The sequence below is a fragment of the Enhydra lutris genome, unplaced genomic scaffold, assembly GCF_002288905.1.
Source record: "Enhydra lutris kenyoni isolate GAN:26980312 unplaced genomic scaffold, ASM228890v2 scaffoldscaffold1, whole genome shotgun sequence".
Lineage (NCBI taxonomy): Eukaryota > Metazoa > Chordata > Mammalia > Carnivora > Mustelidae > Enhydra > Enhydra lutris.
The window spans coordinates 98,975,155-98,997,583 of NW_019154085.1; the positions used below are offsets into that span (position 1 = coordinate 98,975,155).

At 33.9% G+C, this 22,429-nt stretch overlaps 1 protein-coding gene across 1 annotated transcript in view; it reads left to right on the top strand.

The window, feature by feature from the left end:
* LOC111142734 (ARP3 actin related protein 3 homolog) overlaps positions 1-22,429 on the top strand; it is a 59,642-nt gene that overhangs the window by 17,162 nt on the left and 20,051 nt on the right. Inside the window, exons 2-6 of the mRNA XM_022496025.1 lie at positions 8,018-8,073; positions 11,133-11,257; positions 13,501-13,611; positions 16,582-16,677; positions 18,367-18,474. Coding sequence (XP_022351733.1) covers positions 8,018-8,073; positions 11,133-11,257; positions 13,501-13,611; positions 16,582-16,677; positions 18,367-18,474 — 496 coding nt within the window. The remainder of the gene's footprint in view (positions 1-8,017; positions 8,074-11,132; positions 11,258-13,500; positions 13,612-16,581; positions 16,678-18,366; positions 18,475-22,429) is intronic.

The following is a 22,429-nucleotide window of genomic DNA, read 5'->3' on the forward strand; positions in this document are numbered from 1 at the left end:
GGATATTGTCCTGCCATTTTCTCTGTTTGAAATGTCTGTCTCTGATTTTGTTATTAGAATTACGCTGTCCTCATAAAAGGGTTTGGGATGAGTTTTTTCCTTTTTCCTGAAAGAATTTATATAAAATGATTGTTATTTCTTCCTTAAATGAGTGATAGAATTTACCAGTGAAACCTGGGCCTGCAGTTTGCTTTTTGGAAAGGTTACTGATAATTTCTTTAATAACTATGGGCTTATTCAAATAGATTTTTTGTTTCATCTTGTGTTGATTTCAGTAAATTGTATCTTTGAAGTAATTTTGTCCATTACATCTTGAGTTTAATATAATGGCATGGTTGTTTATATATATATATTTTTTTTTACCATTTTCATGTCTATTATTTGTAGTGTTAACCAGCTTTCCACTCTTTTTGCTGGCAATTTCCATACTATTTTTTCTTGATCACCCTTTTTCCTGGTACCATCTTTTTGTTAATTTTCTCTATTTCTTTCCTATGAACTTGATTTTCCCATCTTATTTATTGTTTATTTCTATTTTTTTTTTTTTCCGGGTTTACTTTGCTTTCTTTCCTTTCTCTAACTTTTTAAGGTGGAATTTTAGGTCTCTGATTTTAGACCTTTCTTTTTTTTCCAGCTTAGCACTGAAAATTGGAATTTTCCTTTTAAGCACTGTTTTAGCTGCATCCCACACATTTTGATGTTAAAATTTTTATTTTCATTGCTAATCAACTTAAAATAATTTCCCTTGTGATTTTTTTCCTTGAATCATGGATTATAGTCAGAAGTGTTTAATTTCCAAATGTTTGGGGTTCATTTAGGTACCTTATTGCTATTGGTTTCTGACTTAATTCCTTTTTGGTCAGAGAACGTTGTATTTATGATTTTAATCTTTTACATTTATTGAGATTTGTTTTATGGCTTAGCGTATGGTCGAGATCAGAGATTGGCAGACTTCTCTGTAAAAGACCAAATAGTAAATATTTTAGGCTTTGTGGGCCACATATCATCTTTGTCTTAAGTTAGTGGACCAGGCATGGTTTATGCTGCTGCTTTCCTCTCCTACCTTTTCTCTTCGCTTCTCTTCCTTCTCCCAAAATGCAAAAAAAAAAAAAAAAAAAAAGTAAAAATTATTTTAAATTCACTAGTGATACAACAGAGCACAGGTAGAATTTTAGTTTTGGGCCATAGTTTACTCATCCATGGTCCAAATGAATGTACCATGTGTACTTAGTAAGAATTCATAATTTGTATTTCTTGAGTATATTCTGTAAAGATTAGTTAGATCAAAATGGTTATTAATGTTGATCTTCTATGCTTGTACTGATTTTGGGGGTGTGTGTGTATCATTTTATCCATTAAGAGATAGGTGACAGAAGTTCTTACTGTAAGAGTTGAATTATCTCAGCATTCAATTATGATAACATTTGAAGTATGTTGAAACTTATGTTAATAGGCACATAGACATTTAAGACTGTTATGTCTTGATGAATTTATCCTTTTATCATTATAAAATTACTCTATCTCTGGTATTTACTCTTTTTCTTAAAGAGCAGTTTTATTTGATATCCATATAGCCACTCCAGCTTTCTAAGGCTTTTCGCTTTCCATCCATTTTCATTCTCCATCTTTGTATTTAAAGTGCATATCATGCAGACAGCATAGTTGGGGCTTACTTTATTATTTTTAAATCAACTCTTTTTGGAGGGTTTTGTCTCTTTTAATGTAATAATGGTTGTGGTTGACTTAGGTGTACTGTTTTGTATATTTATTTTAAAGAATTTATTGTCCCTGTTTGATGTTCTTTCCTCTTTCCTTCCTTTTTTTGGATTATTTGAATATTTTTTGGAATGCCATTTTAATTTACCTGTGGCGTTTTAACTATACCTCTTGGCATTTTTTACTGATTGCTGTAGGGACTACTATATACATCTTTAAGAGAAGTTACTACTCACTGTTTCTTTAGAGTTAATTTAAAACTTCATGCCAAGAGTAGAGACCCCACATCTCAGGAAGTCTATTAACTCCCCTGCCGGCTGCTTCCCATGCCAGAGCTTCCCACTGTCCTTTTATGTGTTTGTCATAGATACTTCTACATACAGTATAATTCTCTATAAGATAATACGGTTTTTGCTTTAGTTATACGTATGTTCAAAAAACTAAATGTAAAAAAAAAATCTTTTATCTTTACCTCTTTACTATTTCTGATGTTCTTTATTAATGCCTCACTGTCCCACTGGTATCATTTTCTCTCAGTGTGGAAAAACTTTTTTAGTCCAGGTTTCAGGGCAGTGAGTTTCTTTTGTTTGAAAATGTCTTTATTTCACTTTCATTTTTGAAGGATATTTTGGTTCCTATAGATATTTGGGTTGTCTGTTTCCCTATGTTCTTCAGACTTCAAAAATGTTTTTCCACTGTCTTCTGGGCTTCATAGTTTCTCAGAAGGAGGTAGTAATTTGAATTTTTGTTTCCTGTTCATGGGCCTTTTCCTCTGGCTGCTTTCAGTATTTTTTCTTTATCTTTGATTTTTAGTTTAGTTTGACTGTGATGTGCCTAGGTATGGTTTCTTTGTATTTATTCTGCTCTGTTGTTGTTTGAGCCTTCTAGATTATAAATTGATGTCTTTCACTAAATTGGTTAAATTTTCTGTCATTTGTTCCTTCAGAAAGTGTTTACTACCCTGTGTCTTCTCTGGAACTTCAGTATATCACCTTTTTCATACTGTCTCCCAAGTTTCAGAGGCTCTGTTCTTTTTTTCTTCACGTTTCTTCTTTCAATTTTTTTCTCATCTCTCTTTTTCAGATTAGGTAATTTCTACTGATCTGCTTTCAGGTTCACTGATTGTTTCCTCTTTACACTCTTTAACCTGTGTTCTGTTTAGCTCATTCGTTGATTTTTGTATATCTGGTATTGCATTGTTCAGTTCTAGAATTCCATTTGTTCTTTATGTAGTTTTAGAGTTTCTGGTGATGTTTACTTTGTTATTAATCATTATAAGTGCACTTCCCTAAAAAAAAAGTGCACTTTTATTTCATTGTCATAACTTCTTTCCAGTCTTTATCTGATAATTCCAACATTTGGGTCATTTTGTCTTATGTTGAATACTTTTCCTTGGAGAATGGGTTACATTTTTAAATTCTTCACGTGTAGAGTAATTTTGGTTTATATGAAGATACTACTCTTGTTTATCTTCTCGTTGATGAACATATGTTTTGCTTACAGTTTTGGGCCATATGAATAATGCTGTTTTGATCAAGTGTGTTCGCATCTTTGTGTGGACATGTGTTTTTATTTTGGGGGGGTATGTACTAGAAGTAGAATTGCTGGGTCATATGGTAAGTGAATGTTCAGATGTTTTCCAAAATAAACGTGTTATCTTGCATTCCACCTATGAATGTATGAACGTTATCTCAGTGTATTTTTAATCTGCATTGTTTTAAGCCCAAAGAGTTGAGCCCCTTTTCATTTATAGCTGTTTCTATTTCTTTTTCCTCAAGTGGCTACTGTCTTTTGCCTTTCCTTCTTCTTTTCTTCCCTCCTTTCCTCTTTATTTCCCTTTCTCCCTTATCATCACCTTCTGGGTTTCCTATATATATGATAAGGAGATTAATTGTCTTTGAGTACGGTTTTTCTCTGTTGGTCATTTTTCTTTTGGCTACTTTTGGTATGTTTTGTGAAGACGTATTTAATTCTTATGTAGTTGAAATACCTTTTTTAGTGTCTGGATTTTAAATTTTAGTTAGAAAGTCTACATTTTATTTATTTTAGGGCTTATGGTTTAATTTTTCTTCCCTTTTAATCTTTGATGCATTTAGATTTATATTACTTAAGCATGTATGGTATGGCATGTACCCAATTTAATTCTTTTTCAGGTAGCTACAATGTTTAGGTTTTTTTTTAAATTATGGTAAAATATACACATCAGAACATTGTTAAGTGTGCAGTTTAGTGGCATTGTGTATATTCACATTTTTGTGCAACTATCACCTCCATCTTAGGAACTTTTTCATCTTCTCAAACTGGAACTTCCAAACTGACTGGTATGTCCTACTTTCTGTCTATAAATTTGACTACTCTTGGTACTTCATATAAGTAGAATCATAAAATATTTGACCTTTTGTGACTGGCTTATTTCACTTAGCATGATGTTCTCAAGGTTCACCCATGTTGTAACATGTGCCAGATTTTCCTTCCTTTTTAAGGCTAATATTCTATGTATGATGTATTTACCACATTTTGTTTATCCTTTCACCTGACAGTGGACATTTAAGTTGCTTCCACCTTTTGGCTTATATACATAATATTGCTATGGACATTGGTCTTCACGCCACTGCTTTTTATTTTGGGTATATACCCAGAAATGGCATCGCTGGATCCCATAGTAATTATGTGAAGAATTGTCACATTGTTTTCTACAGCAGCTGTACCATTTACCTTACTATCTACTATCAGGAATGTGCAATGGTTCCAATATCTCTACAGTCTCACCAACATTTATCCTTTTCTTCTCTTTTCTTTTCTCTTTCCTCCCTCACTCCCTCCCTCCATTCCTTCCTTTCTGTAATAGCCAATCTAATGGGTATGAACTGGCATTTAATTTGGTTTTGATTTATATTTCTTTAGTTATTAATAATGTTGAGCATCTTTCCTGTGTGTATTGGCTTTTTGTATATCTCTTTTTTGGAGAAATGTCTATTCAAGTGCTTTGCTCATTTTTTAATTGTATTGTTTATTTTGTGGTTGAGTTATAGGAGTACTTTGTATATTCTGGATATTAACTCTTTATCAAATAAAGATCTTCCTTCACTTAAAATTGAGCTCACATCTGGATAAACCTATTGTAAGTTGGAAATACCCTACGTTGAAATGTATTTAGTACATCTAAAGTAGCAAACATCATAACTTAGCCTACTTTAAATATGTTCAAAAGCTTAAATTAGTCTGCATTTGGGTAAAATAATCTAACAGAAAGTCTGTTTTATAATAAGGTAATATATAATTTGTTGACTACTTTTCTCAAGTAAAAAACAGAATAGTTGTATGGGTACAGAGTGATTGTAAGTGTAGTCATTGTTTATTATGATCAGGTGGCTGACTGGGAGCTGAGGCTCACCGCTGTTGTCCAGTATCACCAGATGTATCATACCGTATATTGCTAGCCCAGGAAAAGATCAAAATTAAAAAATCGAAGTACAGTTTCTGAGTGCATATCACTTTTGCACCATTGTAAAGTCAAAAAATTTTGAAGTGAATCATTCTAAGTTGGGAACTGTGTGTATATGATTTGTAGGTGTAGGTGGGTTTTTTTGTTTTTGTTTTTGTTTTTGTTTTACATTCCATGGGTGTCTTTGCACTCTGTTGATGGTGTCCTGTGGTGCAGAAAAGTTACAAATTTTGATGATGTCTAGTTTATTTTTTTGTTATTGCCTGTGCTTTTAGTATCAGATTCAAGAAATCATTGCTAAATCCAGTGTCATGAAGTTATTTGGCTATGGTATTATAAATGTAGTAGAAATGATTAAATGTTGTGGTATATCCATATGGTTGATATGTTATAGTTAGCTAATTTTGTCTTTTGGGGAAGAGCACACTTATTTTGTGTATTGTATATATGTATTGTATGTATGTATGTATGTATGTATTGACTGTTCTATATTACCTTCATTAGATTCTTCTTTTAGTGTTTGTTCTGAAAGTAATTTATTGCTGAATATGCTCAGCCTAGGGGATTTGATTTTGACCAGGGATGGAATATTGATTAATCTGGTGAACTTGATAAATGGAGGTTTCCTTAAGGGAATTTCTACTATAAATGGTTTTTACTTCAAATATCTTACTGCCATATTTAGGAGATGGTATTTACGCACATGAAAATAACAATATAGGCCTGTATAGTGAGTGGTTGTTAAAATAGAGTTTATTGAATTACTGATAGTTAAAATGATGAGGAAGGACTTCATGGAGGAGTCCTAAGTTGTGGTGGGAGCATTTTGAGAGGGTGCAGTGTAAGCACAGATCACATGTGATGGGGAAGTTGCAAGTCATGTAGGGGAAAATGAGTAATAAAGTGCAGTGTATTTTGAGCTGAATTCATGGAAGCAAATGATGGGAGACACTTAAAAGTTTAATTGTGGCTTATTGTGAAGTACTGTAATATTCAGCTGAAGGAATCAGAATCATGTAAATTTTTTTTTTTTATCTGAAAGGGACATTAGGAATTACTTTCAATGAATCATTTTATAGAAATGGGAACAAATTTTGTAGGCAGTACAGCTTCATTTGAGGATTTTTGAGTTAGGCAGTGATTTTTAGGGAGATTATTCTTTGTAGGGGTCATAAAATTGAAGTAAGGTATTCTGTAAGGGTATTGTGTATAATGACTTGAACTACTTGGTGACTAATGGCAAAAAAAAAAAGTGGAGGGATTAGATGAAGGAATAATTAGGTGTTAAGAGAGTAGACTTTTAGGGTGTTGTGGCTCAGACAGTTTTAGACTATCTTGTTTTTTAAGTCTTTATTGTAATAAGACATAAGTCCGTTCCATTTGTCTACTGTAGGGGCAAAGTATACTGTTGGAAGATTAGGGAAGTTTTCATATAGAGGCAGTGATACTTGAATTTTGTAGGATGGGTAAGAGTTTAGCTGCATTCAGCATCGAAAGGGGAGCATCTCTTGTAGTTGGAACAGTGTTGGTAATGGCTTTGTGCCATGCAAATGAGTTGGTTTGTCCAGAGACTGTTAGCCGTTTTATAGCTAGGGAGACTGGTGTAGTGTGTCAGGGCTGCTGGAAAAGGTGATAAAGAACCAGATATTAAGGGAGCTCTTCTGTATGCCTTGCAAAGAAGTTTTGCATATTGATTTTTCAAACGTGAACAGTGGGGAATCTTGGAAGAGGTTTAGTCAGAGCATATCCCATTTGGATCAGTTTATGTTGTCTACTTTTTTTTTAGCGATTTAGCATATTCGGCACTCTTAGTTCTTGAACTTAGTTTTGGGACTAAAATATCCCCCAAAGAGAGCTTTTTTTCCCTTCTTCTTATATTAGGGGGAAAAATTATGCAGATATTATTAGAATTCAAGAATTTCACAGCAATTTACCTGTCTGCTCTTTAGCAGTGAATTTGAATATGGAATAATGTAAAATGCTATCCCTTTCTCTTTAAGGCCTAGTCATCATTAATAGGTTTTCATGCATGGCCACAGAAGTCCAGCTGTCTCCTATGTAGCCCACAACATGCAGCTTATCAAAGCTCAGCTTTTATAGTTCCTAATCATCATTGTTATTATTTTCCTGTTGTAAGATTATAGGCTGAATCCACTGTGGCAAAACATTTAAAATTTACAGTTATTTTGAATAGTGATGCATTCAAATGGTATGAAAAATATTTAATAAAAAAATCTCATCACTCCTGCCTGTCACCTACCCAGGTCCTTCCCTAGAGACAAGCGAAATTAGTGATTGCTTTATATTTTTTCAGAGATATTCTATGCCCATACAATCAAATTATTTTATATGCTCTTACTCCTCTACCTTACTTTTGTACAACTATAGCATACTTAAAACATTGTTCAGTCCCTTGCTTTGTTCAGTTAACAATACATTTTGGAGATTGTTCCATATTAGTCCATAAAAAGCTTCTTCAATCTTTTTAAATAGCTGCATAACGTAACAGTATAAGTTTAGCATATTTAACTAGTTTCTCACTTCATGTTTAAGTTATTTGCTGTCTTTTGCTGTTATTAGCAAGATTATAGCAAATGGTCTTGTTGCATATTATTTCACATATGTATGAAAGTCCCTGTAGGATCTGTTTCTAGAAGTAGAATTTGTTAAAAGCTGTGGGTATAATTTTGGTACAGCTTTGGAAAGTAGGGATGCTTAAATACATTGAAGCTATAGAATTTTGTATATTTACCCACAGTGGAATCGCACTTTAATAACAAATGGAAATCTAAGAAATAAATTTGTAATCGCTAAGATATTAGTGAAATCCTTATAATTTCCCTTTTTGTTTTGCAGGTATACAAAGCTAGGATATGCTGGAAATACAGAACCACAGTTTATCATCCCTTCCTGTAAGTATTTTTTTAAGTCACAAATAAGCTGATTTAAAGATCTTTTTCTGTAGTAGTTAAAGTAAAAGATAATTGTTTCTGACACTGTATAAGATTTAGTTCTTTAAAAACATGGTTTGCGTGAAGTGTGTAAACCTGGCGATTCACAGACCAGTACCCCTGGAGCTAATAATACATTATATGTTTATAAAAAAATAAAATTATGAAAAAGAAAAAGAAAAACAAAAACCAAAAAAAAAATGGTTTGCTGAATGTGACCTCGTTTCCAAACCTCTCACCATTCATTTTAGCTGTTTAGTTCTTCGTTTACCAAATCTACCAAATCTCTCCTTTTAAAGACAAAAATAAATGAGCTGCTAATTAAATATTTTTTGCTTTGAGGATATTGCTGTTAACAATGCGTGGATTTAAATATTAATTAGTGCATCCTCCATCACATGTATGTGAAGACTGTTCTTCGGTGTGTGGACGTGATTACCGTTTGCCAGGCCTGGGCTTATTGACATCCCAGATGACATCCCTGAGTCCGTGTTTTAAAAGAAGGATGACATCTCATTTTTAGAGATGTTGATTGACTTAAGCTATTTTCCATTGTTTTTGTTCTGTCCTATTGTTAACTTCACACTGGGCTGGCCATCAACTTTTAGTAGTTTGTTAGTAGTTTTAAGAAATATTCTCACACTTGGTTTGTTAGTGTTCTTATTTGTTAGTATAGATCATGTATCTGGTTCTTGATAGACATACTTTTGTACTTTTGACTTTCAGTTAGTTTTCCTTTTGTACATTATATGGGAATACCTCTGATCTACTTGTGCTACTGCTATATGAAGACTTGAATGTATCAGATGAAAAACCTTTAGAGCCATTGCTTGGTGATGCTGGCTTCTAGAGTGTCACCAGTTTTACACAGGAGTTTATGTGAATAAATATTTTTGTGTATTGTATTCTTCTTAATTTATGAAAATAAGGAAATAGAAAAATAAACATGTAGGATAGTAGTGAAAGAAACTTAGGTTTCAATCAGTGAAGTTGAGAGCAAGGTAGAAATTATTGGGCTTATCAAAAACTGCCAATCTTTAGTTTCAAATGGGCACTCATTGGACATGAATAGGTCAGTAGTTTTGTAATTAATATAGCAAGGACAAAATTAAACGTGAAATACGAGAAATGCATTATCAAAATTGTATTTAAAAGGGAAGCTTATATAATATATACACACATATATACATATTTATATATACAGACACACACATAGACAATACACACACATAAATAATATACATATGCATATGTAATATGCACACATTATGTATGTTATATATATGTTTTATACACACACACACACACACACACACACATACACATATTAAGGCCACCATAACAAAGTACCAAAAACTGGGTGGCTTAAAACATTAGGAACTTATGGTCTGGAGGCTAGAAGTCCAAAATCAGGGTGTTGTCAGCAGGGCCATAATCTTGCTGACAGCTCTAGGGGAGAAACCCTCCTTGCCTCTTCTAGCTTCCCATGTTTGCTGACAGTGCTTGGTATTACCTTGCTTGTGTTTGTACTACTCCAGTCACATGGCTGTCTTCTCCTCGTCTTCACATTGTCTGTCTTCTCTGTGTGGCTGAGTCCAAATTCCCTTTCTATAAGGACAGCAGTCATAATGGATTAGGGCCCACCCTAATAATCTCATTTTAACTCACACGACTCTATTTCCAAATAAGGTCACCTTCTGAGGTACTGGGGGTTTGGACTTGAGCATAACTTTTGGGAAGATAATTCAACCCATAAAATGCCAAATTTGTTATTTCATAATTTATAATCTTTCATAAGGTTTATGTTGTGGTTACACATTTATTTCATGAGATTACTGATGTTTTATGTTCTTAAGTGGTTGTGTTGTCTTTGTTGGAGACCCATATATTGATCTTTTGAACCTTGGGATCTTATCACCATTGTATCCAGTCTCTGTTTTCATCTCTTTGCCAAAATATGCAGTTTTAGTTTTCATTGTCTTTCTTATGAGAAGTTGCAGCATGTTAAAAATCCATTTTCCTATTGAAAGAAGGTTTCTGATTTGGGTTTTTTTTTTCCCCACCAATTTTAATGGTGCAAGTCCAGTGTTTATAACCAGTTTAGATACCGTTGATTGCCACTGATGAGCATGGATATTTGATCTGGAAAGCCTGTTTATATGGTTCAAGGTTATTTGCATATATCTTTGTTTTTCAGGGAACTTAGAGAGAGCTGTCTTGATGTCTGTGTACATTATAAATACTAGAGAAGCTTTCTAAAATTTTGAAGGAGTAAACTGGATTTAGAATGTCATTCAGTATTTTCTATCCATCTTATTAGGGATATAATTGTTACTAAATAAAAGTGTAGTATTTAAGTGCATGCAGGTAACTTTTGAATGAATGACTGCTTGACAGATTCAGAAATTTATAACTTAATTTAAAATATGTCACGACTTTTAGGTCAAAAACAGTATGCTGGATTTCTGAAATTATTTGAGGGGATTATTTTGATTTTTACCTAAATGATTCGAAATTTCCCTTTGTATATGTGATTAGAATTTAACAGAACCCAATGCCAGTGTTATTTTTAAATTGCAAGTCTGTAATAGTGCAAATAGGAAGACAGCTTTTTTTTTTTAAATTCCCCTTGCAATTTTCCTATTTTCATTTGTTAGTGTTTTTTAGTTTTTTCTTTGTGATTGTCCAAGTATATATTGATTGACTTTGTAGGATTATAATTTTACTTAAATTGAAATAGAGCTTACATAGTTTTTAAAAATGCAGCTGAAACATTCCCACAACAGTACTTTTTTTTGGGCTTTTTACGCTTGAAGCCTTGGCTGGAAGTTGAGATTTCATTGTGTTAAATGAATTTTGTTGTCAATTTCTTAAATGACCTCTGTGCTTTAACTTTAACATATTAAGTTTGTTAGATCATGTTTTGTTTAATAATACTTTATGATGAAAGAACCAGAAATTAAAATTCTGTCTCATTTGAAAACAAACTTTGACATGTATAAATAACTTTTATTATTAAGGTATTGCTATTAAGGAGTCTGCAAAAGTGGGTGATCAAGCTCAAAGGAGGGTGATGAAAGGTGTTGATGACCTAGACTTCTTTATTGGTGATGAAGCAATAGAAAAACCTACGTATGCAACAAAGGTATATTTTTATGATTTATAAAAATAATATTTTCTTTTAAAAATTAATTTGGGATGCCTGGGTGGCTAAGTCAGTTAAGCGTCTGCCTTTGGCTCAGGTTATGGGATCGAGTATCACATTGGACTCCTTACTTGGCCGGGAACCTGCTTCTCCCTCTGCCTGCTTCTCTCCCAGCTAGTGCTCACTCTCTCTCACAAATGAATAAATAAAATCATCAAAAATAATTAGTTCAGTGATTGTGCAATCTGGAATTTTACTCAGTTACAGGCCCAATATCCTCAACTTCTTCACCATAGAAATTTCTTTTTCCCTGTGGCTTTTCCCAGTCTCGCTTTAACATTTTTTTTTTTTTTTTTAATCCTGGGAGGAAAATTTTCACCCAAATGAGCAGTATTTACTTTTCCATACTCATTAGATCTCAAAAGCCATCGGTGTGAATGGCTTTCCTTTTCCTCCACATTGCCACATCTAGATACATGTTCAGTTTTGAATGTTGTGTTTGAAGTACGTGAGAGACATCTTACACATTGTTAGGCTGTCAAATAATGTGGCTCTTGGAGCTCTGAAATAAGACAGCTGGAGACAAATATTTGGAAGGTATCAGTTAACCTCTAGAAAGGATGAGATTATTTAGGGGAGTGTACTTGGGAAGAGGCCCAAGATGGAGCCTGTTCAGTGTACCATTTAGGTTGGTAGAAGACGAAAAGCCTATGAATGCTGCTGCACTATCAAGTAAGCTAGAGCCCATACATTATTTATGTCTTTAGCTACAAGGATGTCATTTGTAACCTTAATAAGAATAGTTTTAGAAGAGTGAGAACCCAGTGAGGCTGGCTTCAGATAGGTCGGATTGTGAATGTTAGGCCAGGAAAAAATGATAGTAATATTCAATGAGGTTTGGGTGTGATTGGGAGGCAGAGATAGTTGCATAGACAAGTTGTGGAGTTAAGATGGAAGAGATGTTTAAATAATAACGTGAAAGAGCCATTAGATTTAAGTAACAAGAAAGATGGAGTTCAATCCCCAGGTCTCTGAGAAAGCTAGAGGGATGGGATCCACAGCACAGATGATCTAATTGAAATGTGGAGGGTCTCATATTATAAAAAAGTGAAATGGATAAGTACAGAATCAGTTTTATAGATTTGGTGAAGGGACGTTGACTCCTGACTTTTGGCCTCTGTTTTCCCTGTGAAATACATGGTGACATCATCTCTGCTGCCCAAGGAGTCGGAGGAGAAGGTGAAATAATGAGTGATAGGGAGAACATTTAAAATTATCATTGTGAAGAGTGAAGATGAACAGAGTAGGGAAACAAAGACTTGCCATGCAACGTTAGGTTCATTTGAGAATAGCAACTACGAATTCTTAATTTTATCCACCTAGTTATCAGCATTGTGGGAATAGGCAAGTTTAGTGAAGGGTCGTGCTAGGTTGGGTTTTGATAGGTGGAATGACAAAAGGAAATAAGAATACTCAAAGTGATGGAGCATAAAATCTAAACTCTATGTATGTGTTTGTGTGTGTTTGGGCAAGTTTGATGGCTAGGGAATAATCACAAGAGCCAGTGGACTGCAAGTGTAATTGTGATCAGAAGTATAGCGGGCTGCGAGTGTGGTAGGGGGAGAAGGACTTGTGTTCAGAGAGAGATGTATTTGGATTTTAGGAATTTAGAGATGTGATAGTGATACAAAGATCGAAACAGCGAAAAGAAATCTTTGAAGGTGATGAAGTCAGTGAGCTAAGAGGCCAGAGTTTTTTGCACTGATTCTGTTCTCTTAAATACATTTTTGAGTCTTCCATATGCTACAAACAAACCAAAACAATAAAAACTTCTCTCAGTCTTTTTTCCTGTTCTTTTTCCTCAGGAGCCTTTTAGCTATTGCTTTCCTCTTTTAAAACCGAGCCTTGGAGGCTTAGTCAGTTAAGCGTCTGCTCTTGGTTTATGTTCACTTCATGTTCTCAGGGTCCTGAGGTTGGGTTCAGTGGGGAGTCTGCTTGAAAATCTCTTCTCCCTCTCCTGCTCCCCCTGCTCACTTGTGTGCTCTCTCTCCCTCTCTCTCAAATAAATAAAAATCTTAAAAAAAAAAACCAAACGCATCAAACTTACTTAGTTTTAGATTCTTTGTGCTCAGATTATTATTAAGTTCTTTGTTAAAGCCCATTGTATATAATAATCTTTAATCCTTCTTGGTTTGTTTACTTTTGACATTAAAGGATTTAATTTGTGTTTTGTGTTTTAATAGTGGCCAATTCGCCATGGTATAGTTGAAGATTGGGACTTGATGGAAAGGTTTATGGAACAAGTGATCTTTAAATATTTAAGGGCAGAACCAGAAGACCATTATTTTCTTTTGGTAAGTACCAATTGTAATTTCACCAAGGACATTTTCGAAGAAACTTAATGAGCATGTTTTTATCACATTTATCTACTCACTAGGGCATATTTTATTGTTTTATTGTTTATTAAATTGTCCTATGTCTAAAAGACTTTGTTATAATGCTGTACTGTCTTTAAGATCGTCCACTTCTAGGTTTCAGTAGGGTTGTAATATGTTGAAGTACTGAGGCTTAGGCACTTAGAAAAAGTTCTTTTCATAATTAATACGTAATTTTTATTATAGGAACAGTAAGGTTCAAAAAAAGTTGGAAATATGGCACTTTGCCTTTTTTTAATAACTGGCCTGATTATTATTTCTTTAGTAATTCTCAGCAGCAAAAATACAATGTAATTTTTAAACTTACTTTTATCAAAGCAGTGCATGTTTATAGCTTACAAAAATCAAATGCTCTGAGATTTAAAACAAAAAAACTGACTTCCTAAGTGGGAAAGATGAGGGTTTTATTTTACCCTCCTTCTCTTAACACAGAATCCCTGTCTTCTCCCCCTCTTTACAATATAGTTATATGAAATCAGTGTTCTATATTTTATTATAATTTGTAAATATTGTTTATGGGTAGACCATAAACATAAAGTTGAAAGAACTTTAAATACCTGCATGTACACAACCTAGACCCAAGTATTTTATTATAATTGCTTTATGATATCTATCAGGTTATCTATCACTCCATCTTATATTTTTAATTACTTCAAAATGAGTTGCAGGTGGAGTAGTTTCACCCCTAAATACATTAGCATGCATATCATCACCTAGAGTACATTATTTGGTTATGGTTCTCTTATATATATAAAATTCACATGCTATAAAACGTATAAATCTTAACTCTGCAATTCTGTGGATATTGATCATGCATTGGCAGATTTTCTCTGAAGGTCCAGATAGTAAATATTTTTGGCTTTGAGTGCCATCTGGTCTCTGCAGCTCTGCTGTTATAGCAGGAAAGCAGCCTTAGATGATACCTAAATGTGTTCCAGTAAAATCGTGTTTACAAAAACAAATGGTGAGATGGATTTATCTTATAGAATGCATGATACAGTTTGCCCAGCTTCTGTTTTTAACAGATGCATACATCTGTGTAACCTAAACCGTTACCAAGATATAGAACATTACTATCAGCCTGGAAAGTTTTCCGCTGCCCTTTCCTGATTAATTCCTGCCCTGTGTCCTAGAGGCAACCACTGTTGTCATTTTTCCAGCATGGATTGGTTTGGTCTATGTTTGAGGTTTATATAAATAGAATTATACAAGTTATGCTCTTTGGTAAGATTTCATTCAGCATAATCTTTGAGACTCATTCACATTGTTGCATATATTGGTAATTTGTTGCTGGATCATATTCTGTTGTATGAATGTGCCTCACTATCCGTTTTTTTGTTGATGATTACCTGGGCTGTTTCTAGTTTTTGACTGTTACGAACAATTTGGTTATCGTGAACATTCTTATACAAGTCTTTTTGTGGACATGTTTTCATTTGTCTTACATAAATACCTACATACCGAATTACTGTGTTGTAGGGTAGGTCCATGATTGGTTTTATAGGAAACTCTCAGAGCTCTTTCCAAGGGGTTGTACCTTTGTGCACACCCACCAGCAATGTGTTAGCAATCTGGTTGCTCTATCCAGCGTTTGGTGTGTCAGTCTTTTTAAATTTAGCCGTTCTGGTGGGTGTGTAAAATTTCTCATTTTGGTTTTAATTTGCATTTTCCTGATGACTAATGATGTTTAGCACTTTTTTATGTGCTTATTAGCTATTAGTATATTTTCCTTGGGAGGTCTTCTGATTATGTTTTATTTTATATAGAACTTGTGTTTTTCTTAGAGTTTATAATTTAACTTGATTTGTTCAGTTTGCTTAGTATGTATCCATCACTAAATTATCTCCAAAGCCTTGAAAAATAGTTCCAAAACTCCTTTCAATAAGTTTAAACACATCAGGTAGTTTGAGCTATTAAAGATTTTAGGTAGGCACAAAGTCTACTCCTAGTTGACCATTTTTTTAAAAAGCCTTACAGTGTTTTCTTAAATTAACAAAAAGATTTAATTTGCAATGAATTCAAGTTTTATTCATGTTTCTCTGTAATTTGTGTTCTTGACATTTAAGGAGTCCTTCTTACCTCAAGGTCAAAAACATCATTCCTCTGCGTTTCTGAACTTTGAAAGTTTTGCCTTTCATTTTAGATATTTGAGAAAACAAGGATTGTCAGATCAGATTCATAAGAATCAGGTCTTATCCAGTTTCAAGCTTTAATAATTTAAATGATTTAAGTAATCACGAGGCATATGGGAAACATGAAGTACAGGATTGCAGGTACTGTTTCCTTAGTCCTCTCTTGCCTCATTAGAACGTGTTTTGGCCCAGACTTAAATCTGCATGTTTCTAAGTGATGTATACGGTCATATAAATGGAAGAGAACTGTGTAAATATCTCCATTTTAATACTCTTAACAGTTAACATCACTTAAATAACAGTTTCCAAGAAGCATGGCATAAATTTGTAGAATCTTGCCTTATTTATTGTGGTTATAAACAGACCTGGTACATCCTGCTGAAAACATTACATAGGTGAGAATTCTGCCACTAGAAACACCATTGTTATGTCTCCCTGGAGATCTGTCATTACCCTTTTAGAAGATGATTTGACCAGGTCTCCTTTCTCCCTCTCATTCCTTTTATAAGTGTTTAATGGTGTAATGTCGAAATTTGTTTTTTTGTGTGTGTGTGTGTGAGTGATTATATTCTTTTCATATATGCGTAGATCTGTTTGAATTCTTTATAAAATTTTTCTTTTTTTGGTCTATCTTTGTATCTCTAAATTTAAGATTTTTAAATAAAAATTCTAACAAATTATTTTTTATTTAAAAATTGCTTAAAAGTTGTCAAAATAATCTGGTTTTGTCTGTTTGAAATGTTATGCAATTTAATAGACTGAACCTCCACTGAATACTCCAGAAAACAGGGAATATACTGCTGAAATAATGTTTGAATCCTTCAATGTTCCAGGCTTGTACATTGCTGTGCAGGTAAGAAAGTTAACAAGTCAAGATAAGCTTGACTCTTGAATTTTTATCTGGTTAATTCACTCTTAAATATATATTTTTTATGACCTCAGAGCATATCATTGTTCTCTCCTGAATCAGTAATTTAGAAATCATAGTAAATAGGAGTTTGTAAAAGAGAAATGTTGAAGGAAGTAAGTTATTGATCTGTAGATAATTTAAGGCTTTTCATGGGACAGAAATAAGGGTATTAATATTTACTGAGCGTTTATTTCAGGTCAAGAACTTTATATACATATTCATTTATCCTTGAAACATTTGTTGTGTCCTTTTTTCATTGTTTTGATTCACTTACTGCTAGATATATTTGACCACTTTCTCTTTTGTGCCCCTCTGTATTCTGTGTGTCATAAATTCCTGTAATAATTTATTAATATAAATTTCAATAATATTGAGCTTACTTTGTAAATGTATCTTCATGGAATGGCTTCTCTCCCACCTCTCAGGATCACAGCTCACCTCTTACCTTGTAGCAAATGTGATGCCTAGCATATCACAAATGCTTAATAGGTATATAAACTATTGTATAGTTCTCTTAGGTAACAGTGATTATGATGTGTGATTCTGTGTTAAAATAGGAGGATGTCCTGGATAACTTTCTAGGTCCCTTACAGCTATTATATTGCAAGTAGGTGAAAGTTTAGCTCTGTTTTTAATTATTGGACATATATCTTGTTGGAGGCTTGGATTGTATGAAATTCGGTTTTTAAAAAATGAATTAGCTGTGTTAATTTCTTAATTTGTAAACTTAAAAAGAATTATACTCCATTGTCCATTCCAGTCTTTTTCATAGAAAAATATAATTTCATCAACTTTTGTTTCCTAATTAACTCATGTATTTAGAAGTGTATAATGGCTTTTCCTGTGGTTAACTAACTTGTTATATATTCCTAAATGCATGTTGCAGTTAAAAATTTGGAGCTTATTTTGATAGAGATACTTGTTTTTATGTATGGAATAACTAGTGATTGGGTGTTTGTGTATTTCTTTACCTTACTTACACTTTGTGGTTTGTATGCAGGCTAGCCCATATAAACATAATTTTAAGTCCTAGCAGTCTTAGTGCTGTGATACTTGATGTTAGTCTTCCCCATTTTGGCCTGCATAAAAACATGGGAAATTTACAAATATGCCCCTAGAAGTAAATACAAGCTTGTTATGTTTTTCTTAAATTGTAGTATGTGAATAATTTTATTGCATAATGTAAATTAATTTTATATATTTTCTTGTCAGAGATGACTGTAGGTAACCCTTGAACAGTACGGGTTTGAACTGCATACGTCCACTTACATGCAGATTTTTTTCAGTAGAGTACTATAAATGTTTGTCTCCCTTATGATTTTCTTAACATTTTTTTTTCTCTAACTTATTTTATTATAAGAATACAGTATATGATATAACATACAAAATCTGTGTTAATCTACTGTTTATGTGTTCTGGTCAACAGTAGACACTTGGTAGTTCAGTTTTTGGAGAGTGAGAAGTTATACTTGGATTTTCGACTGCTTGTGTTGGAGGGATCAGCGCACCTAACCCTGGTGTTGCTCCAGAGTCAACTGTACATTTAAATTGAAGTACTCCGTGAAATATTTTTTTCTATTAACTCTTTGTGCTTGTTTTTATTTTCTTGCCTGTCATATTTTTTGGTCTAAGGCTGTTCTTGCCTTAGCTGCCTCTTGGACCTCAAGACAAGTAGGAGAACGGACATTGACTGGTACAGTAATAGACAGTGGAGATGGTGTCACCCATGTCATTCCAGTGGTAAGGATATTTTAAAATTACCAAATAGTCCTATCAGATAACATATCTGGCAGAGTTAAATGATACGAATTAATATTACTTTTAAAAAATTTTAAACATTTGAAAAATTTGTACTGATTTGGCCATTTGTTCATCTAGGGCTGTGTTTTGCTCAAAATTCTAGAAAGAAATTCCAAAATCTTTCTTCTGCTCTGTAGGTTTGTACTATAATTAGGATATGATTTAAAAATAGTAGAAATGGTTTCTAATTCATAATTAGAAGATGTAACGGGAATGGTAAAAGATATTGTGCATTTTTTTTTTAAGATTATATTTATTTTGTAGAGTACGAGTGAGAGCATGAGTGGTGGTGGGGAGGAAGAGGCAGAGGGAGAGGTAGGAGCCGACTCTCTGCTCAGCAGGGAGCCTGAAGCGGGGGCAAGATCCCAGGACCCTGGGATCAGATCCTGAGCCGAAGGCAGATGCTTAACCAACTGCGCCACCCAGGTGCCACTATGCCTTTTTCTTTTCTTAAACATGGAATTCTGTCTTCTAGTTTGGATGTGTCTGTGTTACATGGATTAGCCAGTTGGTAGTCTCTCTTATCCTTAATTAACAGATTTCAGTTTGGTGCGTAGGTTAACTAACAATTTGTTATAAGCACGTGGCTATTAATGACTTTTGGGAATTATTTTTATTTATTTATTGTAATTAAGCTCTGTGCCCTGTGTGGGGCTTGAACTCAAGACCCCAAGATCAAGAGTCACATGTTCTACTGACTCAGCCAGACAGGTGCCCCTGGGAAATTTTTTTTTTTTTTTTTTTAATAAAAAGGTCAAGTTACAATTGTGCTTTTTATGGTTTGTATTTAGTAAAGTATATTAAAAAAAATGCATCAGATTGGATAATTTGTCAGAGATGGCATTTTTTCTGCCAAGGCCTTTGTGCTTCCAATTCTTAATGGCAAATTAGGGTTTTATTTATTTTTTTTTTTTAAGATTTTATTTATTTATTTGACAGGCAGAGAGAGAGGAGGAAGCAGGCTCTCCGCGGAGCAGAGAGCCCAATGTGGGGCTCGATCCCAGGACCCTGGGATCATGACCTGAGCCAAAGGCAGAGGCTTTAACCCACTGAGCCACCCAGGTGCCCCAACAAATTAGGGTTTTTAATGGTGCCTAATACATTAAAAATGACTACTTAGAATCATACTGATAGATAGATGTATAGAAAGGTATATCTTTAAAATTTATTATATTATTATATTGACCGTCCTGTAAGAAATGAAATTATTTTGAACTTTTCTTCATTATTAGTCATTCCTATTTTTAATGCATCAGGCAACTTCTGTTGCGGATTACATCCTCAGGGTGACTACTTTTAGATGTCATAATCTACCCTCCCAGTGTTATAATAGTTTTAGTAATGATTCTTCCTTTTTTAGTAACAGCTTTCTTGAGATAAATTTTACACACCATATAGTTCACCTATTAAGTAGTGTATACTTGTGGATTTTTTTTTTTTCACCAAGTACATCCATTACCACAGTCAATTTTAGAACACTTTTATTGCTCTAAAAAGAAACCCTATATCTGTTAGCAGTCAGTCCCCCCGATAACCTTAGCCCCAGGCAACCACTTATACATGTTCTGTATCAATAGATTTGCCCTTTCTGGACATTTCATGTAAATGGAATCATACAGTTACGGCCTTTTATGACTGCCTTCTTTCATGAAGCCTAAGGTTTTCAAGATTTATCTAAGATATAGCATGTATAGCACTTCATTTCTTATTATTCCCAAATAATGTTTCATTCTTTGGTTATACCAGATTTTATTTTGCCATTGGGGATACTTTAATATCTTGGAAATTGGGATGTGTCCAATATTTTATGGTTTTTTTTTTAATCGTTCAGTTGGCAACATATTTTTCTTTATTAGTGGTACATAGAGATTCGTTTTTATTTTTTAAGATTTTATTTATTTATTTAACATACACACACAGAGATTACAAGCAGGCAGAGAGGCAGGCAGAGAGAGAAGAGGAGGCAGGCTCCCTGCTGAGCAGAGAACCCGATGCGGGCTTCCATCCCAGGAGGGATCATGACCTGAGCTGAAGGCAGAGGCTTAACTCACTTAAGATTTTCATTTAAACCTCAGAATCTATAATGTAAGTTACATTGAAGACCTCAGTTTACTCATTAAAAATGCAAATAAAAGAATTGCCTTAGATCACCAAATAATACGTTGGGGAGCTAGGATTCAAACTGGTTTCGTCTCACCCCAGTCTTAACATCTGCACAGCTAATCAGTAATATCAGTATCTTGATAATATTCAAATAAGGTAATTTTCAGATACATGCTATCAAGTGAATAAGAATGAATTTTCATAAGGGTATTAAGAATTGGATATTCCTGTGTTTTGTTCTATTTTCCTTCTTTTTTGCTTTCTTTTGAACTAATGGAGTACTTTTTTATAATTCCATTTTATCTTTATTGACTTATTAGCTATGTTCTACTTCTTTGTTATTGTCACTTATTTTTTGGTGGTTGCTCTAGGGCTTATAATAAACATCTTTAATTTATAATCACAAATAATCTGTTTTATAAATAGAAGTATACAATAGTGTACTTCCCTTCTACACTATAATAGTCACTCATTTTACTTCTTCATGTTACAAACTTATAGTACATTATTAATTTCTTTCACTGTAGGTAGTATATTAGTTTTGTTAGGGCTGCTGTAACAAAGTACCGCAGACTGAGTGGCTCTCAAACAATAGAAAATTAATTTTTTCCACAGATGGAGGCAACAAAGAGATCAAGATATTGGCAGGGTTAATTTCTTCTGAGGCTTCTCTGTGTCTTCTCTCTAGGTGGCCCAATTTTCTCCATTTGTTTGCACATGGTCTCCTTGTGTGTCTGTGTCCTGATTTCTTCTTTTAAGAATATTAATCGTATCAGATTAGGATCCACTGTAATCACCTCATTTTAACTTAATTATCTCTTTAAAGTTCCCATCTCTAAATACAGTCACATTGTTGAGGTATCCGAAGATAGCTCTTAAACGTACGAATTTTGGAAGGGGTAGGCCATATCAGCTGAGAACAAATCACCATCTTTATTATTATTATTTATTTTTTATTTTTTAAAAGATTTTATTTATTTATTTGACACAGAGAGATCACAAGTATGCAGAGAGGCAGACAGGGAGAGGGGGAAGCAGGCTCCCTGCCAAGCAGAGAGCCTGATGTGGGGCTCGATTGATCCCAGGACCCTGAGATCATGACCTAAGCTGAAGGCAGAGGCTTAACCCACTGAGCCACCCAGGCACTCCCAAATCTCCATCTTTAAAAGAGAATTTGAAAAAGATAAATTTCTTTTATATTTATGGACTTAGCATTTCCAGTGCTTGTTTACTTTGTGAAGGTCCAGATTTCCATCTAATATTATTTTCTTTCTTCCAAGAATGATGGCCTTTAGCATTGATTTTTTTTTTTTTTTTTAAGATTTTATTTATTTATTTTAGAGAGCATACGTGCATGTAGGGGTAGGGAGGAGGGAGGGGCAAAGGGGAGGGGAGAGGAAGAGAAGAGGGACAAGCAGACTCACATTGAGGTGAGAATCCCTACGGGACCAATCCCACAGTGCTGAGACCATGACCTGAGTTGAAATAGAGTCGAATGCTCAACCGAGCCATCCAGGCACTCCTGGACTTTAGTATATTTTACCATGCTGGTCTACTGATTAGGAACTCTTTCATTACGTACATCCTTTGAAAAAGTATTTTGCCTGCATTTTTTGAAAGATTTTTACTTGGTGTAGAATTTTAGGCTGATAGTTTTTTCCTTTGAGTATTTTATAGTAGATCTAATTGTGGTTCTAATTGTCATTCTATTGTAGTTCTAATGTCTTTTGGCTTAAATTGTTTATGAAAATAAGTCTGCTGTCATTCATTTGCTTGTTTCTTTGTGATATTA